General features: G+C 50.7%; 1 protein-coding gene, 1 long non-coding RNA gene and 1 pseudogene across 3 annotated transcripts in view; 2 read left to right on the forward strand and 1 right to left on the reverse strand.

The window, feature by feature from the left end:
• LOC307100408 (glyceraldehyde-3-phosphate dehydrogenase-like) overlaps positions 1 to 19552 on the reverse strand; it is a 1087365-nt pseudogene that overhangs the window by 812319 nt on the left and 255494 nt on the right. The gene's annotated exons all lie outside the window — the stretch shown is intronic.
• TBC1D9B (TBC1 domain family member 9B) overlaps positions 1 to 19552 on the forward strand; it is a 56963-nt gene that overhangs the window by 25286 nt on the left and 12125 nt on the right. Inside the window, exons 8-10 of the mRNA XM_079772762.1 lie at positions 17084 to 17245; positions 17546 to 17696; positions 18139 to 18353. Coding sequence (XP_079628888.1) covers positions 17084 to 17245; positions 17546 to 17696; positions 18139 to 18353 — 528 coding nt within the window. The remainder of the gene's footprint in view (positions 1 to 17083; positions 17246 to 17545; positions 17697 to 18138; positions 18354 to 19552) is intronic.
• On the forward strand, positions 417 to 17077 carry LOC307100417. Its single transcript, XR_013813602.1, has 3 exons — positions 417 to 2480; positions 3626 to 8178; positions 11604 to 17077. It is a non-coding gene; the product is annotated as an uncharacterized lncRNA (long non-coding RNA).

Here is a 19552-nt window from a genome sequence, read left to right on the forward strand (position 1 = left end):
ATATTCCAGTGAGAGAGACAGTAAGCAAATAAACACCCAGAGCATTAGATGGTACTAAGAGCCATCGATAAAAATAAAGCAGGATAAAAAGGGATTAGGAGTGCCAGGAGGTAGTGGGGGCCAAGTGGCATTTGAACAGGAAACTAAAAGAAGAGAAGAAGCCAGTCTAGAGGCCAGACTGAGCTGGGCACAGCTCCTAAACTAGCAGAGACCGGTGGAGGAGTGAGCGAGAGGAAGCAGGAAGCTGGAGCATGTGAAGCCCGTACAGGGGCCTCACAGGCACTTTAGCTTTGACTCTGAGTGAGAAGAGAAGCTGTTGGAGAGTTTTGTTGAGAAGAGGGACACAGTCTGTTAGGGTTAGGGTTAGGATTAGGGTTAGGGTTAGGGTTAGGGTTAGGGTTAGGGTTAGGGTTTATGTTGTAATAGAATTACTCTGACTGTCGTGTTGAGAATGCTTTAGAGGCACAGCTGTCACAGTAGCCACACGTGGCTGTTGGCACTGAAATGCAGTTAGCCCAAATTGAAATGTGCTTAAAGCATAAACTACACACCAGACGTTGAAGATTTACTAGTAGTATGAAAAAGAGCATGTAAAATATCTATAATTTTTATATTGATTCCATGTTAAAATGGTAATCTTTTGGCTATATTGTATTAAATAAAATATATTATTAAAATTAATATCACCAATTTATTGTTTTTTTATTTATCTTTATTTTTGAAAGTATTGCAGGTTTCCCCTATTTTTCCCCATTGACCCCTTCTGGCCTGCACCCAACCATCCCAATTTATTGTTTTTTAATATTTTTAACTAGAAATTTTTAAATTACATATGTGCTCTCATGATATTTCTCTTGGACAGTGCTTGACTAGAGAGTGGCAAGAATAGAAGCAGAGCCCTAACCAGTTTGGCTCAGTGGATGGAGCATCAGCCTGCAGACTGAAGGGTCCCAGGTTCGATTCCGGTCAAGGGCATGTACCTTGGTTGTGAGCACATACTCAGTAGGAGGTGTGCAGGAGGCAGCTGATTGATGTTTCTCTCTCATCAATGTTTCTGACCCTCTATCCTTCTCCCTTCCTCTCTGTAAAAGATCAATAAAAAATATATATTTATAAAAAAAAAAAAAGAATAGAAGCAGAGACGAGCTAGAAGGCTCCGACAGGAATCAGGCCACAAGGTGACAGAGCCGTGGTTAAGGGTGGTACCAGTGAAGATGATGAGAAGTGGTCAAATTCAGAATACATTTTTTTTACTGTGGTAAAATACACATAAAATTTGCAACCTTAACCATTTTTAAAAATATTTATTTTTACTGATTTCAGAGAGGAAAGGAGAGGGAGAGAGAGGTAGAAACATCAATGATAGCAAATCATTCATTGGCTGACTCTTGCACACCCCCTACTAGTGATCAAGCCCACAACCTGGACATGTGCCCTGACTGGGAATCGAACCTCCTGGTTTACAGGTCTACACTCAACCACTGAGCAACACAGGCTGGGCTACCTTAACCATTTTTAATTGTACATTTCAGTGGCATGAAGTATATTCACACTAATGTGCAACCATCACCAACATCCATCCACAGAACATTTTTCATTTTGAAAAACTGAATATGCCCTGGCTGGTTTGGCTCAGTGGATAAAGCATCGGCCTGCGGACCAAAGGGTCCAGGGTTCGATTTCGGTCAGGGGCACGTACCTTGGTTGCAGGCTCCTCCCCGGCCCAGGCCCTGGTCAGGGCTCGTTCTAGAGGCGACCATTCAATGTGTTTCTCTCACATCAATGTTTCACTCTCTCTTTCCCTCGCTCTTCCATTCTCCCTAAAAATCAATGGAAAAATATCCTTGGGCAAAGATTAACAAAAAAAAATTAAAATAAATAAGAAAGAAAGAAAAACTGAATCTCAGTACCCATTTAACACTGACTCCTTATTACCCCCAAGCCCCAGCCCCTGGTAACATTATTCTTTCTCTCTCTGTGAACTTGATTATTCTATGTACCTCATATAAGAGGAATCATATGGCATTTATTCTTTTGTGATTGGTTTATTTCACCTAGCATAACATTCCATTGTGTGTGTGTGTATGTGTGTGTATATATATATATATATACATATATATATATATATATATGTATATATATATATATACACACACACATATATATGTATGTATATTTACATATATATGTCATTTTGTTTATCCATTCCATTTTTTATCCATTCACTTTTTCAAATTAATTTTTATTTTCAATTACAGTTGACATTCAATATTATTTTATACTAGAAGCCCGATGCACGAAGATTCTTGCAAGAATAGGCCTTCCTTCTCCTGGCTGCTGGCACCGCCTTTGCTTAGGCCAGAACCACCTTTCCACCTCTCGCCTTGTTGCGTCAATTTGCATATTCCCTCCTTATTGGCTGTGGGCGTCGCCATCTTGTCACAGAGTTATGGTCAATTTGCATATTCCGTCTTTATTAGGTAGGACTAGAGGCCCGGTGCACGAAATTTGTGCACGGAGGGGGGTTGTCCCTCAGCCCAGCCTGTACCCTGTCCAATATGGGACCCCTCAAGGGATGTCCGACTGCCCGTTTAGGCCCGATCCCTAAACGGGCAGTCGGACATCCCTCTCACAATCCAGGACTTCTGGCTCCCAACTGCTTGCCTACCTGCCTTCCTAATTGCCCCTAACCACTTCTGCCTGCCAGCCTGATCACCCCCTAACCACTCTGCTGCCAGCCTGTTTGCCCCCAACTTCCCTCCTCTGCCGGCCTGGTCACCCCTAACTGCCCTCTCCTGCAGGGTTGATCACCTCCAACTGCCCTCCCTTGCAGGCTTGGTCCCTCTCAACTGCCCTCCCTTGCAGGCAGGGTGCCTCCCAACTGCCCTCTCCTGCTGGCCATCTTGTGGTGGCCATCTTGTGTCCACATGGGGGCAGGATCTTTGACCACATGGGGGCAGCTATATTGTGTGTTGCAGTGATGATCAATCTGCATATTACTCTTTTATTAGATAGGATAGAGGCCTGGTACAGGGGTGGGGGCCAGCTGGTTTGCCCTGAAGGGCGTCCCGGATCAGGTGGGGGTTCCCTTGGGGTGTGGGGCGGCCTGAGCGAGGGGCCTGTGGTGGTTTGCAGGCCGGCCACGCCCCCTGGCAACCCACACTGAGGCCCTGGTATCTGGAATTTATTTACCTTCTACAATTGAAACTTTGTAGCCTGGAGCAGAGCCAAGCCTGGGGCTCCCTCCGAGGCCGGCAGCCATTTGTGTTGGGGTTATAATTGAAACTTTGCCTTAAGCAGATGGGCCCAGCCAGAGTGTGTGGAAAGCTTTGCTTCCCCTGTTGCCGGCGGCAACCCTGGCCTGCTCTCTCAAGCTCCATTCTGCCGCCATTTGTTTGAATTTGTTTACCTTCTATAATTGAAACTTTGTAGCTTGAGTGGAGGCTTAGGCCTGGCAAGGGCAGGCGGAAAGCTTGGCTTCCTCTGTTACCTAGGAAACCTTGCTCTCTGTGGCTGTAGCCATCTTGGTTTGGGTTAATTTGCATACTCGCTCTGATTGGATGGTGGGCGTGGCTTGTTGGGTGTGTCAGAGGTATGGTCAATTTGCATATTTGTCTATTATTAGATAGGATAGTTTCAAGTATATAGCCTAGTGGTTAGGCATTTATATAATTTACAAAGTGATCGCCCTGATAAGTCTGGTACCAACCTGGCACAATACATAGTTATTATAATATTACTGACTATATTCCCTATGCTGTACTTACATCCGCATGACTGTTTTGTAAATACTAATTTTTTTTATTGATTTCAGAGAGGAAGGAAGAGGGAGAGGGAGAAAGAGAGAGAAACATCAGTAATGAGAGAGAATCATTGATTGGCTGCCTCCTGCACACCCCTCATGGGGGTCGAGCCTGTAACCCAACCATGTGCCCTTTACTGGAATTGAACCCAGGACACTTCAGTCCACAGGTCAACATTCTATCCACTGAGCCAAACCAGCTAGGGCAATACCAATTTTTTTAAAGCCTTTTTTTTTTTTATTGATTTGAGAGAGAGATTGATTTGTTGTCTCACTTATTCATGCATTCATTGATTCCTATATGTACCCTGATCTGGGATCGAACCTGCAACCTTGGCATATTGGATGACACTCTAACCAACTGAACTACCTGGCCAGGGCCCGATTTTTTTTTCCTTTTTTTAAAAAAATATTTTTATTGATTTCAGAGAAGAAGGGAGAAGGAGAGAGAGAAACATCAACGATGAGAGAGAATCATTGATCGGTTGCCTCCTGCATGCCCCCTACTGGGGATTGAGCCCACAACCCAAGCACGTGCCCTGACCGGGAATCGAACCAAAACCTCCTGGTCCATAGGTCAACGCTCAACCACTGAGACATACCGGCTGGGCCCAATTTTTACTTTTTAATCTCTTCACCATTTTGAACCAGCCACCCAAATTCCTCTTCCACCTGGCAACCGATCAATTTGCTCTCTCTATTTATGAGTTTGTTTCTGTTTTGGTTGTTCATTTATTTTGTTTTTTAGATTCCATATATAAGTGAAATCTTATGGTGTCACTAGTCATCAGAGAAATGCAAATTAAAACCACAATGAGATATCACCTCACACCTGTCAGAATGGCTATCATCAATAAGTCAGCAAACAACAATAGAGGGTGAGGATGTGGAAAAAGGGGGCCCAAACACTGTGACCCAGTGGTTGAATGTCGATCCATGTACCAAGTCATCGGTTTGATTGTGGGCTCAGTCCCCAGTGGGTGGTGTGCAGGAAGCAGCCAGTGGATGTTGATGTTTCTCTCTCATAGATGTTTCTGTCTCTCTTCTTCTCCCTTCCTCTCTCTCTAAAATCAATAAAAACAAATTTTTTTAAGAAAAAAGGGAACCCTTGTGCACTGTTGGTGGGAATGTAGATTGGTGCAGCCACTGTGGAGAACTATGGAGGTTCCTCAAAAAAGTAAAAATAGAACTACCATATGATCCAGCAATTCCACTTCTGGGTATTTATCCAAAGAAACCTAAAACACCAATCAGAAAGAATATATGCACCCCTGTGTTCATTGCAGTGTTATTTACAATAACCAAGATTGGGAGGCAGCCCAAGTGCCCATCAATAGATGAGTGGCCATAAGAAAAGAAGGAAATCTTACCTTTTGCGCAGCATGGATGGACCTGGAGACTATTATGCTAAATGAAATAAGCCAAGTACCATATGATTTCACTTACATGTGGAATCTAATGAACAAAATAAACAAAGTGGAAACGGACTCATGGATACAGATAACAGACTGACATCTGTCAGAGGGTTGGAGGCTAGGTGAAAAGGGTGAAGGGATTGAGCAAAGAAAACAAAGGACTCATAAACACAGACAACAGCATGGTGATTGCCAGAGGGAAGCGGGTGGGGGAAAGTAGAAGAGGGTAAAGGGGGATAAATAGCAATGGAAGGAGACTTAACTTGGGGTGGTAGACACAATACAGTATACAGATGAGGTATTGTAGAGTTGTGTACCTAAAACCTATATAACCAATGTCACCCCAGTGGTATAATTTTTTTTTTTTTAGTGTGTTTGGCAGATGGCACTAATGGGGTTTTTGTTATCTGTCTCCCTGAGTCGGGTGATCTAAACTATTTACCCTCTGGTTGGGGAGGAGAAGTGCAAACCATTTACACTTTTTTTTTTTAATTAAACCTTTATTATTGAGATTATTACAGATGTCCTCCTTTTTCCTCTTTTCCCCCCACTACCCCTTCAACCCAGTTCCCACCCACTCCTGGCCTTCACCACCCTACTGTCTGTGTCCATAGGTAAGATCTTTGGTAATCCCTTCTCACGCTCTGCCTCCCACCACCCTTTCCTCTGAGATTCATCAGTCTGTTCCATGCTCCCATGCCTCTGATTCTATTTTATTCACCATTTTATTTTGTTCATTAGATTGCTTGTTTGTTTATTTTGATTCTTAGATTCAATTTTGATAGATATGTATTTAGTGCCATTTTATTGTTCATATTTTCAATCTCTTCTTCTTCATAATCTTCTTTTTTTCTTCTTCTTCCTCTTCTTAAAGAATACTAGTACCCTTCAACATTTTATATAGTACTAGGTTGGTGGTGATTAACTCCTTTAGCTTTTTCTTGTTTGTGAAGCTCTTTATCTGACCCTCAATTCTAAATGAGAGCTTTGCTGGGTAGAGTAATCTTGGTTGTGGGTCCTTACTATTCATCACTTTGGATATTTCTTGCCACTCCCTTCTGGCCTGCAAAGTTTCTGTTGAGAAATCAGCTGACAGTCATATGGGTGCTCCCTTGTAGGTAAGGGAGCTGCTTTTCTAACTGCTTTTCTCTTGTTGCTTTTAAGATTCTCTCTTTGACTTTAACTCTTGGCATTTTAATTATGATGTGTCTTGGTCTGGGCCTCTTTGGGTTCCTCTTGTTTGAGACTCTCTGTGCTTCCTGAACTTGTAAGTGTATTTCTTTCACCAGGTAGGGGAAGTTTTCTGTCATTATTTCTTCAAATAGGTTTTCAATATCTTGCTCTCTCTCTTCTCCTTCTGGCACCCCCATAATGCGAATGTTGGTGTGATTGAAGTTGTCCCAGAGGTTCCTTACACTCCATTTTTTGGATTCTCTTTTCTTTTTGCTCTTCTGACGGGGTGGTTTTTTTACTTCCTCATATTCCAAATTGTTGATTTGATTCTCAGAATCTGCTACTGTACTATTGAACCCTTGTAAATTATGCTTTATTTCAGTTAGTAAATGCTTAATTTCTGACTGGTCCTTTTTGATGTCTTTGACATTCTCACTAAGATCCTTTAAAGTCTCATTAAATCCCTTGAGTAACCTTATAACTATGGTTTTGAATTCTGTATCCAGTAGTTTGCTTGCTTCCATTTCTTTCATTTGTGACATGTTTCTTTGTCTCCACATTTTGGCTGATTCCCTGTGTTTGTTTCTATGTATTGGGTAGAGCTGCTATGTCTCCTGTAATTGGTAGAGTGGCCTTGTGTAGTAGTTGTCCAGTGGCTTATCCTCCCTAGTCACCTGAGCTGAGCACTCTAGCTGCACCCCTGTGTGGGACGTGTGCACAGTCCTATAGTTGAGCCTTTATTGCTGTTGGCATCTCTGGGAGGAGTTGACCTCCAATCCAATTGGCTGTGAGGACCAGCTGTGACTGCAGTGGGAAACCTTCTGTGCAGGAGACACCCCTATGGAGCAGGACTTGTTTCAGTGGGGCTTTGGTGCTCACTGCATCTGACTCTTGAGTGTGTCACTTGTGGATGTGTAGAGTTGTAATCTACTATCGTCTGAAGCTACCCATCATGTGTACTGACTCTAGGGCCTCCAGGGAGGTGCAAAGTCAACCACTGCCTGGGGCCACCCTTTAGGAGCTACAGAGAGATCTGCAGATGGCTGCTATTTACTATTTGTATTGGGCTTGGAGGTGCCCAGGTGAGGCCCAGCTGTGAAGCAAGGCAGGCTTGTACTAGTGCCGGATCTTGGGCCTTTTATTGATAGGTTTGGGGCACACTATCATCAGCTGCAGCTTGTTTGAGAGATTTTAGCAAAGTCTGAAGCCTGAGCCAGGACCAGCCATTCATATGGAAAAGCTTCTACAAACACCTTGGTTGGGGCTGCAAATTGGATGGGGCGGGGTTTCAGGAAATCACCAGGGCGGAGCAAACAGTGTGCTCCAGGCTGATGGAGGCTCAGATATGGCTGCCAATCAGCCCTGTGCCAGGGGATGTCCCAGCATTGGAACAATGACCCCTGTGAGGACTTCTGTCTGGGAGAAAGCCACCCCCGAGTTTCTGCCCCAATGCCAGACAATCTAGTGCCTCCCTGTATGTGTCTGGGTTCCCCCAGAGCTGGCTGGTGCTGGTAGTCTTGAGTAAGTTCATGCACCAGCCCTTTAAAAGGAACACCTGGGTCTCCAGCAGCCTCCATGTTACTCAGCCACAGTCCCCACTGGTTTTTACAGCCCAGAGTTGTGGGAACTTCTCTTCCCAGCTCTGGAACCCTGGGCTGGGGTCTGATGTGGGGCTGGGTCCCATTGCTCTTCACAGGCAGCTTCCACAAAGACAATCTCCCTCTGATTAAAAAAACGGCACATGTGGGTGTCAGACCAGCCCATTCTTCACCTCTGCCCCTCCTACCAGTCTCAATGTGCTTTCTTTATTTCTTTTTTTTTTTAATTTCTTTATTGATTAAGGTGTCACATATTTGTCCTCATCCCCCCATTCCCATCCCACACCCCTCCCCATGGATGCCCCAACCCCCTGTTGAACTTAACCATTGGTTAGGCTCATATGCATGCACACAAGACCTTTGGTTGATCTCTCCCCCCTCCCCCCACCCTCCCCTATCCTCCCTCTGAGGCCCGATAGTCCGATCGATGCCTCCTTGTTTCTGGTTCTGTTCTTGTTCATCAGTCTATGTTGTTCATCATTTCCCCTAGATGAGCGAAATCATGTGTCACTAGAGATATAAGAATTGAATGTGCGACGAGCAATAATAGTTACGCTGACAGGCAAATGAATCAGTCTGTAGTGAGTTTCTTTCTGGACCAACAGTTCTTTTGAGACCCAATATCAATGTCCACCAGTTCCTTATGAGTACATGTCGGCACTGACCCCTCAGCTCTGGATGGTGGACAAATGGTGGTAATGCAGGTCCGACTCCCTCTGGTTTGGTCTCGGCCGGACCCAGGGGCACGGCTTCACCCGGATCCAGGGGCCCACGGCCTCACCCGGACCCGGGACCCAGCCTCACCCGGATCCAGGGGCACACGGCCTCGCCCAGACCCAGGATTCAGCTTCACCTGGACCCAGGGGCGCATGGCCTCACCCGGACCCAGGGGCGCGTGGCCTCTCCCAGACCCAGGGTCGCGTGGCCTCACCCGGATCCAGGGGCCCACGGCCTCACCCGGACCCGGGGCCCACGCTCACCCGGATCCAGGGGCCCACGGCCTCACCCGGACCCGGGACCCAGGCTCACCCGGATCCAGGGGCCCACGGCCTCACCCGGACCCGGGACCAGGCTCACCCGGATCCAGGGGCCCACGGCCTCACCCGGACCCGGGACCCAGCCTCACCCGGATCCAGGGGCACACGGCCTCGCCCAGACCCAGGATTCAGCTTCACCTGGACCCAGGGGCGCATGGCCTCACCCGGACCCAGGGGCGCGTGGCCTCTCCCGGGCCTGGGACCCAGCCTCACCCGGATCCAGGGGCACACGGCCTCGCCCGGACCCGGGATCTAGCTTCCCCCGGACCCAGGGGCATGTGGCCTCACCCGGACCCAGGGGCGCGTGGCCTCTCCCAGACCCCGGGTCGCGTGGCCTCACCCGGATCCAGGGGCCCACGGCCTCACCCGGACCCGGGACCCAGGCTCACCCGGATCCAGGGGCCCACGGCCTCGCCCAGACCCAGGATTCAGCTTCACCTGGACCCAGTGGCGCATGGCCTCACCCAGACCCAGGGGTGCGTGGCCTCTCCCGGGCCTGGGACCCAGCCTCACCCGGATCCAGGGGCACATGGCCTCGCCCGGACCCGGGATCTAGCTTCCCCCGGACCCAGGGGCGTGTGGCCTCTCCCAGACCCAGGGTCGCGTGGCCTCACCCGGATCCAGGGACCCACGGCCTCACCCAGACCCGGGACCCAGGCTCACCCGGATCCAGGGGCCCACGGCCTCACCCGGACCCGGGACCCAGGCTCACCCGGATCCAGGGGCCCACAGCCTCACCCGGACCCGGAGCCAGGCTCACCCGGATCCAGGGGCCCTCGGCCTCACCCAGACCCGGGGCCAGGCTCACCCGGATCCAGGGGCCCACGGCCTCACCCGGACCCAGGACCCAGGCTCACCCGGATCCAGGGGCCTACGGCCTCACCCGGACCCGGGACCCAGCCTCACCCAGATCCAGGGGCACACGGCCTCGCCCAGATCCAGGATTCAGCTTCACCTGGACCCAGGGGCGCATGGCCTCACCCGGACCCAGGGGCGCGTGGCCTCTCCCGGGCCTGGGTCTCAGCCTCACCCGGATCCAGGGGCACACAGCCTCGCCCGGACCCGGGATCTAGCTTCCCCCGGACCCAGGGGCACGTGGCCTCACCCGGACCCAGGGGCGCGTGGCCTCTCCCAGACCCAGGGTCGCGTGGCCTCACCCGGATCCAGGGGCCCACGGCCTCACCCAGACCCGGGACCCAGGCTCACCCGGATCCAGGGGCCCACGGCCTCACCCAGACCCGGGACCCAGGCTCACCCGGATCCAGGGGCCCACGGCCTCACCCGGACCCGGGGCCAGGCTCACCCAGATCCAGGGGCCCACGGCCTCACCCGGACCCAGGACCCAGCCTCACCCGGATCCAGGGGCACATGGCCTCGCCCAGACCCAGGATTCAGCTTCACCTGGACCCAGGGGCGCATGGCCTCGCCCGGACCCAGGGGCGCATGGCCTCACCCGGACCTGGGACCCAGCCTCACCCTGACCCAGTTCCCAGCCTCACCCGGACCCAGGGGCGCGCGGCTTCACCCGGATCCGGGACCCAGCGGGGTTTCGTCTTCTTGATCCCAATTCCTGTTGATCAATTCCCTCTCAGCAATTCCTTCGGCCATTTTCTCAGAGCTCCAGGGCAGCCACCGCAGAACTCGTTGGGCGGCGGGCTCGGCGAAGCTCCGGTGTGCCCGGTGCACAGCGGCGGGCTGGTCCGGGGTGGCTGCGTCGGCCCTTGGGTCTGCAGCGGTGGCCGGTCGCCGAGCGTGCGCACCTAGCCGCTTCCGGGGCGTTGAGATTCTTGAAGGACTCGGAGGTCAGCAAGCGCGTAGTCTCCCACCCCATGTCTCCCAGGGGCTCGTCTGTCCGTGCTCGGCAGCGAGTGGAGCCTTCCCCTCAGCCGGAGACCGCTGGGGGAACTGCGCCGAGCACGTTCCAGGCCGCCATTGTGTCGCCTGAGCCGTAGTTTTTAAAGTGTGGTCTTTGGGTCATCGGCATCAGCTTCATCCCGCGTACCCCTCTATTTTATTCTAGTTGTAGAGCATCTGCTCAGTCAGCCCTCCGGTGGTTCTGGATGGTGTCTGCTCTGCTCTCCCGTCGTAGTCTCAAAATTGTTGTGGTAGGCAGCAATCAGGCTTCTGCCCTATGCCTCCATCTTGGTCCTTGTTTGTATAGTTAAGTCTTGATTGTTGTTGGTGTCACTGGGAGGAATTGTCCTCCAGGCCACTTGGCTGTGCGGACCCTCTGTGTCTATAAAGGAAGAGTTGCTGTGCGGGAGACACGTTTATGGGCCAGGTCTTTGGCGCTCACTGCGTCTGCCTCTTGAATGTGTCCCTTATGCGAGTGGTTGAAATCTGGTGTCATCTCACACCGACCACTAGATGCCTTCGTTTCTGGGTCTCCAATGGAGTGTAGGTCAGCTACTGCCTGAGGCCCCTCAGCAGGAATTACAGCATCCCTTAAATTCGTGACCTGTTTCGGTGTCTTCCCCTTTTGGCTGCCTCCCTATCGCTCAGCTTCCCCAATCTCCCTAGGTGGTCGCTCTTGATACCCCCCTTTGTGGGCTGAGTGCAAAGTCTTGGTGTTGTTAAGCCTTGATTCTGCTTTCTTTATTTCTCTAGTTGTAGGATTTCCATGCAGCCAGCTTTCAGACGATTGTGAATGATGGTGGTCCTGTATTTTAGTTGTACTTTTTTAAAAATACATTTTATTGATTTTTTACAGAGAGGAAGGGAGAGGGATAGAGAGTTAGAAACATCAATGAGAGAGAAACATCGATCAGCTGCCTCCTGCACACTCCCTACTGGGTATGTGCCCGCAACCAAGGTACATGCTCTTGACCGGAATCGAACCTGCTCCCTTGAGTCTGCAGGCCGACGCTCTATCACTGAGCCAAACCAGTTAGGGCTTTAGTTGTAATTTTGATGTGGTTGTTTTAATATATCTTTTTTATTGATTTCAGAGAGGAAGGTAGAGGGAGAGAGAGAAACATCAATGATGAGAGAATCATTGATTAGCTGCCTCCTGCAGACCCCTACTGAGGACTAAACCCACAGCCCAAGCATCTGACCTGACCAGAATCAAACTGTGACCTCCTGGTTCATAGGTTGACATTCAACCACTGAGCCACACCAGCCAGGCAGTAAATTTAATTTTTTTAAAATGTATCCATTCATCTTTTGATGGACACTTGAGTTGCTTCCATCTTTTGGCTGTTGTGAATAATGGTCCTATGAACATGGATGTAAAAATTTCTACTCATTACTCTTCAAGACCCTACATGTAGTTATTTTGGAGAACTTCCCAGAAGTAGAATTGCTGGGTCAAATAGTAATTCAATGTTTGCTATTTTGAGGCATTATCATTAGTTGCACCAATGTACATTCCTACCAGTAGTGTAAAAGGGTCCAGTTTCTCCTGATCCATGCCAATGCTTGTTATTTTCTGGGTATTTTGTTTTATTTTTACAATAACCATTCTAATGGGTGTGATGTGATATCTCATTGGTTTTGATTTACATTTCCCAATGATTAGTGATGTTGAGCATCTTTTTATGTCTTATGGGCCATTTGTATATCCTCTTTAGAAAAATTTCTATTCAGGTCTGTGCCATGCCAGCATGGCCAAGGATAAACCTAGGGAGGGTGGTGAAGGATTTAGAAAAGACAGACAAAGAGAATACAGCTGGGGCTCGGTGGATCTCCCATGCCCGGATGAGGACACAGAAAGACCCCGCCTGTAAGCTGAGGCTTTATTTTATAGTCAGAGACAAACAAGGAAGTGGTCAACATAGTTACAATGTTCTTGTGAGTTTCACTTGTTTTGGCAGCACTTGCTGCATCTCCCACAGCCCATTAGCTACCTAGGAAGGATCTAGGGATTGTCATAAGGTCAAGCTTAATTATGCTAAGAGGGCTCTGCTCTCCAAGCTGGGACTTGTGGCTCTGCCACAGGTCAATCCAAGGCTTAACCCTATAGCCGCTCCCTATACAGGTCCTTTGTCTATTATTTTTAAAAATATTTTTATTGATTTCAGAGAGAAAGGGAAAGAGAGAGAGAGAGAGAGAGAGAGAGAGAGAAACATCAATGATGAGAGAATCATTGATCGACTGCCTCTTGCATGCCCCCTACTGGGGATCAAGTCTGCAACCCAAGCATGTGCCCTGACCAGGAATCGAACCATGACCTCTAGGTTCATAGGTTGACGTTCAACCACTGAGCCATGCCAGCATTGGGTATTTTTTTAATTGGGTTGTTTGATTTTGTTGTTGAGGGTTAGAACATTATATATTGCAGATATTAGCCTCTTATCAACATATATGATTTTCAAATATGATTTCCCATTCTATGGGTTACCTTCTCATTCTGATGATTATGTCCTTTGATGCAGATAAGTTTTTAATTTTTATATAGTTCAATTTACCTATTTTTCTTTTATTGTGCTTTTGATGTCACCTCCAAGAAATAATTGTCATTTCAATGTCATGAAGCTTTTCCTCTGTTTTATTTTAAAAGTTTTATAATTTAAGCTCTTGCATTTAGGTGTTTGCTTCATTTTGGGTATAATGTGAGGTAAGGCTCCAACCTCATCATTTTGTGTCTGATATCCAGGTTTTTCAGCACCATTTGTTGTAAAAATTATTCATTCCACATTGAATGGTCTGGGCACCCTTGTTGAAATCATTTGACCGTACATGTGATGGTTCATTTTTGAGCTCTCAATTTTATCCTATTGGTCTATTTGTCTTTCTTTATGCCAGTGCCATACTGTTTTAACTGCTGTAGCTTTACAGTAAATTTTTAACTCAGGAAGTCTGAGGTTTCCAACTTTATTCTTTTTCCAAGATGTTTTTGAGTATTTGGGATCCCTTGAGTTTCCATATGAATTTTAGAAAATATTTTTCTATTTCTGCAAAAAAGTCATTTGTTTTTTTATAGGGATTGCACTGAATCTGTAGGTCACTTTGGTGGTACTGATGTCTTAAGAGTCTTAAGGTTTTTCAGTCTATGAACACCATATGTCTTTCCATTTCTTTGTGTCTTCTTTCATTTCTTTCAGCAGTGTTTTTTACTTTTCAGTGTATGCCTTTCACCTCCAGGGCTAAGTTTATTTCTAAGTATTTTATTCTTTTGGGTGCTATTGTAAATGAAATTATTTTCTTAATTTCCTTTGGGGATTGTTTGGAGTTAATGTCTAACAGGTTATATGTTGAAGGCAGTTCTGAGGACAGATGGGTCAGGTGTGGGGAATAAGAGACAGAAAGGGGCCAAAGCTGACATGGCTTGGTCCGGGGCAGCTTAGGGAACAGAGCCGCATTGAATGGCAGGGGGAGATGCAGGAAGAGCAGCTTTGGAAGAATTCCGTTTAAGGTGAAGGAGAGGGAGACTAGAACTGACCACCGGAGATGGCGAGGAGAGGTCCTGGTGGCCTCGCTAAGAGTTGTTCAGGGGAAGGACAGGGAGAAAAGCCTGACTGAAGTGGCCTCCAGCTGGCACGGGTGGTGGTGCCGGGTGAGTGTTAAAACCTTACCAGATTTCCTCACAAAACCACACAGAGCAACTTTAAGAGTAAAAGCAAAAGTCCACAGACAGCTTCTTCAACAAAACCAGGAGAGAGGGCATGGCACCCCCGACTGCAGTGGTGGGGTCCGAGCACCGCAGCGCGTTCTGCACAGACACAGTATCAGCGCTGCGCTGGGCCAGGCAGGGGCGAGGAAAAGGGATTCTGCTCTGACAGGGATGGGACTCCTGAGGGCCTGGAGTTCAGAAATAACTAAAACACAGCTCCCTCTCCCCAAAAGCGATGCCTCACTGAGCAGAACCCTCAGCAAGTGACTCTGAGAAACAGCCAATGAGACTGGGAGCAGATTTCTCAGGCTCCTTTACAGACAAGTGAACAGAACTGCATGCAGAACCCACTAAGGAGCTGAGGGAGAGGGAGGAGCTAGGGGGGCGCTAACCACCGAGACTCAGAAACACCCAGTAAAGCTCTGCCTCAGGGCACTCTCGTCTGGACTAGGTCCTTCCCCTGGATTCTAGCAGTTTGTCATGAAAAAGTATTTAGTGGCCCCCACATCCATTTCCGAACACCAGCCAGGGCAGAGGGGTGGGCTGTGGATATGAACTAGCAGGCTTACCTTTTTCTCCTTCTGAATGTTTTTATTAAAAACTGCTCTACTGTGGAACCATGGACATACAACATGCTGTACATATTGAAAGAGTAGAGTCTGATGGGTTTAACATGGGGAGTCCCGTGCAGGAGACACAGAAGAGGGGCAGTGTGGCGCGGTGGCTGGTGGGGTCAGAGGTGACAGGAGGACGCAAGGGCAGCAGCCCAGCCCAGAGGAGCTGGCAGAGGGAGCCTACTGGCCCACGAAGCCGAGAAGGCCATGCAGTGGCCACCTGTCCTCAAAGCTGGCCTCTGCCCCCTGAGCGTGGTTTCCTGCCAGCAGTGCCATCCCCAGGCTGGGTGGTACCAGGATGGCAGAAGCCCCTGCATCCTCCTTGGCTCATCCTCATGTTCCCTGTGGAGTCACCACTGCAGTCCTGGTGGCCACTGGGTGACACAGTACCCCAAGTTCCCTGAGGCTGTGAGTGGAATGCTAATTAATTAGCTTGGGGTCATCACCCCAGGTCTCAGCAGAACCCACAAAGCGTGGGGCCAAGAGGAGAGAAATGTGCCCCCACATGGAAACGGGGAACTGCTGCTGGCGGAAGTGAAAGTGGATTCCAGGGAGCCAGTGACCAGGCCCACCCCAGAGCAGCATTGTTTCTGTCCGTGGGCACTCAGGGCAGGAGCTGAGGGGAGAACCAGAGGGGGCACTGGCTCTGGGCCATCTGACCCCTGGGCCAGAGGACAGGCTCCCTGCACAGGCCATTGCCCACGGTGGCAAGCTCGCCTGGAGTCAGATGCCCACAGGCAGAATATCGTCTGGAGAGCAAGGGGCAAAGGGCAGTGTCGGGCATCACCCACACTGTGCCCAAAGGGGCTAAGATGCCAGTGCTTCCCTGAGGAGACCTTCTCCTTGGGGGGAGGGGAGGAGTCAGGCTAGGAACGTACCTATTTGCTACATTAGCAGTGGAGGGCCAGAACCCTGAAGTTCAGGCTTCCTTGCAGACCTGTGTTCCTGGTGCCCCCTTCTGCCAGCCCTATGTGCATCCCCCTGTAGGTTCCCAAAACCCACAGGGGTCATTTCTCTTGCCGTTGGCCATCTGTACAATGGGAAAGCAGATTCACAGGCTCCTGCACTGGGGCGGGGCCTCCAGCCCTCCAGGGGCCTCCCCTAATGCAGGGAGGTAGCCCGAAGTAGCGATAGTCCACAGGCGAGGACCCCCTCCTTGCATCCAGTTCTAGGCCCGTGCCCTTATCTTTGCCCCCTAAGCCCTGGCAGCCTCGTTGGAAGCTGCAGCAGACCACTGAGGAGCCCAGTCTGGAGTGTCCAACACAGAGAGGCACCTGGGCCGGCGAGCCCCAGAACCTCCAGAGCGCCGGGAGTGCAGTGGACGGGTAGCCTGAGGAAGGACACCTTACTTACTCAGCAGACAGTCGTGGAGGTCACCTGCAGGAGGGACCCGTCGCTCTGAAAAGGCTGTCAGGCTTGGGCCTGTGCTGGGGCGGGGCCTCTGCGCCACTTTCCTGCATGGCTCGGTGCACGTGCTCCGTGGGGTCCCAACCTGAGCTGATCACTGTGGCCAGGGGCCCGGGACCAGCCATGGCAGATGCCACCAACAGCCATCTCTGGGGCCAGCTGGGTCTGCAGCCCAGAGGCTGGAATAAGGACAGTGTCCCTGGGAACCCAGCGCTGCCGTCAGGCCCTGTGGGGTACACGAGCTGGCTTCTCGGCGTTTCTTCTCTCCTGGCCCGGCCTCACTGAGAAGGCCTCACGGGATGGGCCCAGAACCCTCCAGGGAGAAGCAGCCAGCGTGGGAGGGCTTGGCGAAGGAGGACAGTGTGGGAGGTCGGTGAGGTGGTGGGACCAGGTGCCCACCCCGTGCTGCCCGCTTCGGGCAGTGACTGAGTGCTCATGGGAGGCCTGCAGGCTCAGTGTCTCCCTCTGTGTTGTACTTTCCAGTCCTCTCAAGCTCCTCAGGAGGCCTCAGAGCAGCCCGCCAGCCCCACCGCATCCTCTGGGGGCTGCCAGAGCTCCCTCGCCCAGGAGGCGCCAACTGCTTCCCAGGGCCTGCTCAGACTCTTCCGGAGAAATGCGCCCGTGGAGGACCTGGGGGCCAAAGGGGTAAGCTCAGAGCGGGCTCCATTGCCATGCCAGGCCCACGCGTGGGGGGCAGGGCCAGCCTGCGGTCTGTGCCTGTCACAGGCAATGTCGGTCCTATGGGCCCAGGCCTCTGCAGGGAGGCCCGTGTGCTGCTGCCTGAGGGTGGTGCTGTGCTCAGTGCAGCCTGAGCTGGCGGCATTTTGCTGTGAGCCCTTGGAAGCCTGAGGTGGCAGTCAGCATGCCCGATGGAGGAGGAAGGTAGGAGAGCCACTGGCCCCAGCAACCTGGGTCACACCAAAGCTCCTCATTGCCTCCCCCCAGGCCAAGGAGAAGATGAAGGAGGAGTCATGGAACATCCACTTCTCTGAGTTCGGGCGCGGTGTGTGCATGTACCGCACGGCCAAGACGCGGGAGCTGGTGCTGAAGGGCATTCCCGAGGGCCTCCGTGGGGAGCTCTGGCTCCTCTTCTCTGGTGAGCTGCCCTGCCAAGCCCCAGCTGGCTTCCGAGTTGGCCTTCACAGGGTGGAAATGGGACTCCGCTGTGAGGGCCCTGGTTCGGGCCACACCAGGAGCGGAGTCCTGGGGAGCAGACGGCGGGGCGGGGCGCTGCTGCTGGCTGGCACCTCTCCACCTGCAGTGGGACTCGAATAGCCCCCCTGAGGCCTCCTTTCCTTGGGACAGGCTCTGACCACATGCACACCCTTGGTCACTTGGACAGTTTCAGGAGGGGTATCAGCCATTGGAACTTAGGTGGGGTGCCCCCTACCAGGAGCAGTCACGAGGGAGCCTTTGCCTCCCACCACATGACTGATCCCAAAGTTCCACTTCTCTGTGGTACATTGTCGTCTCCAAACTGCCTGTCACTGCCCTGAAGTCCCAGGAGGGGAGGAGACAGCCCAGCTGTGTCTCCACAGGGGCCTGGAATGAGATGGTGACTCACCCTGGCTACTACTCTGAGCTGGTGGAGAAGTCCACGGGGAGGTACAGCCTGGCCACGGATGAGATTGAGCGAGACCTGCACCGCTCCATGCCCGAGCACCCTGCCTTCCAGAACGAGCTCGGGATCGCCGCGCTTCGGCGGGTGCTGACTGCCTATGCTTTCCGAAACCCTACCATCGGCTACTGCCAGGTAAGGGGCTGATCAGGGACCCAGAGAGCATCGCCCACCAGAGGCTCATGGGAGCAGGTCCCCATGGCCCTGGGCCTGAGTGATGGCCTCACATAACTTCAGCGGCGCCGCTCCGAGGTGTCATTAAAAACAATTGCTCATCTCGTCCCCATGCTATGTATTGTTACCTCTGTGTGCTTCTGGTACAGGTCCTGGGGTCTTTGATTATTGTGTGTGTGATAAAAACACATAATAAAACTCACCGCCCTCACCATTCCTTCTTAAGTGTACACTCTGTGGCATTAAGTATATCTTTGTGCAGCCTTCACTACCATCCATGGCCAGAACTCTTTCAGCAATCCCCTAGCTACCCCTGGCAACCACTGTTCTTTCTGTCTGTGAACCTGACTCCCCGAGGACCTCGGATAAGTGGACTCGGAGAGTGTTTGTCCTTTTGTCGCTGGCTTCTTCATTAGCATAATGTCCTCGAGGTTCATCCATGTTGTAGCTTGTGTTAGCGTTTCCTGCCTTTTTAAGGCTGAGTAACATTTCACAGAATACGCTGCTATGAACTGAGTAACAGTATCTGTTCCCGTCCCTGCTTCCAGTTATGGTGTTTATATACCCAGAAGTGGAAGTGCCAGTCATATAATAATTTTATATTTAAATGTTTTAGGAATTGCCGTAGCATTTTCCACAGAAGTTACACCATTTACATTCCCACCAGCAATGCACCAGGCTTCCAGTTTCTCCTCATCCTCACCCACCCTTGCTATTTTCTGTGTTTTTGGTAACAGCCATCCTAATGGTGTGAGGTGTCATCGCATTGAAGCTTTGATTTGCATTTCCGGCAGGATTTTATTGTAAATCTAGTGGGCATTTTTCTGGCCGGGTCAGATGGCTTCCTGTTTCCCACAGCTTGCTCCTGGGCTTCAGAAAAACAGGCCAACTCCCCAAAAATCACTTCTGCAGGGCCCGTGTTCTGCATGACTCTCACCAGGGCGTGGGAAGCCAGCATGCTAGCTTTAAGTAATCTTTAAGCCAATATGTCACCACTGAAGCTGTGCGGGTCCCAGTCTTGCCATAGTCTCCCTGCAGCCATGGAGCCTCGCGCACAGCTCACTTACACGTCCACCTGTACTCACACACCTCCGACACCGGATGCCACTCAGAAGTGCCACACGCTCATGTCTGCCTCCTGTTTTCCAAGTGCCTGCTGC

This window comes from Cnephaeus nilssonii (genome assembly GCF_951640355.1).
Source record: "Cnephaeus nilssonii genome assembly, chromosome: 5".
Lineage (NCBI taxonomy): Eukaryota > Metazoa > Chordata > Mammalia > Chiroptera > Vespertilionidae > Cnephaeus > Cnephaeus nilssonii.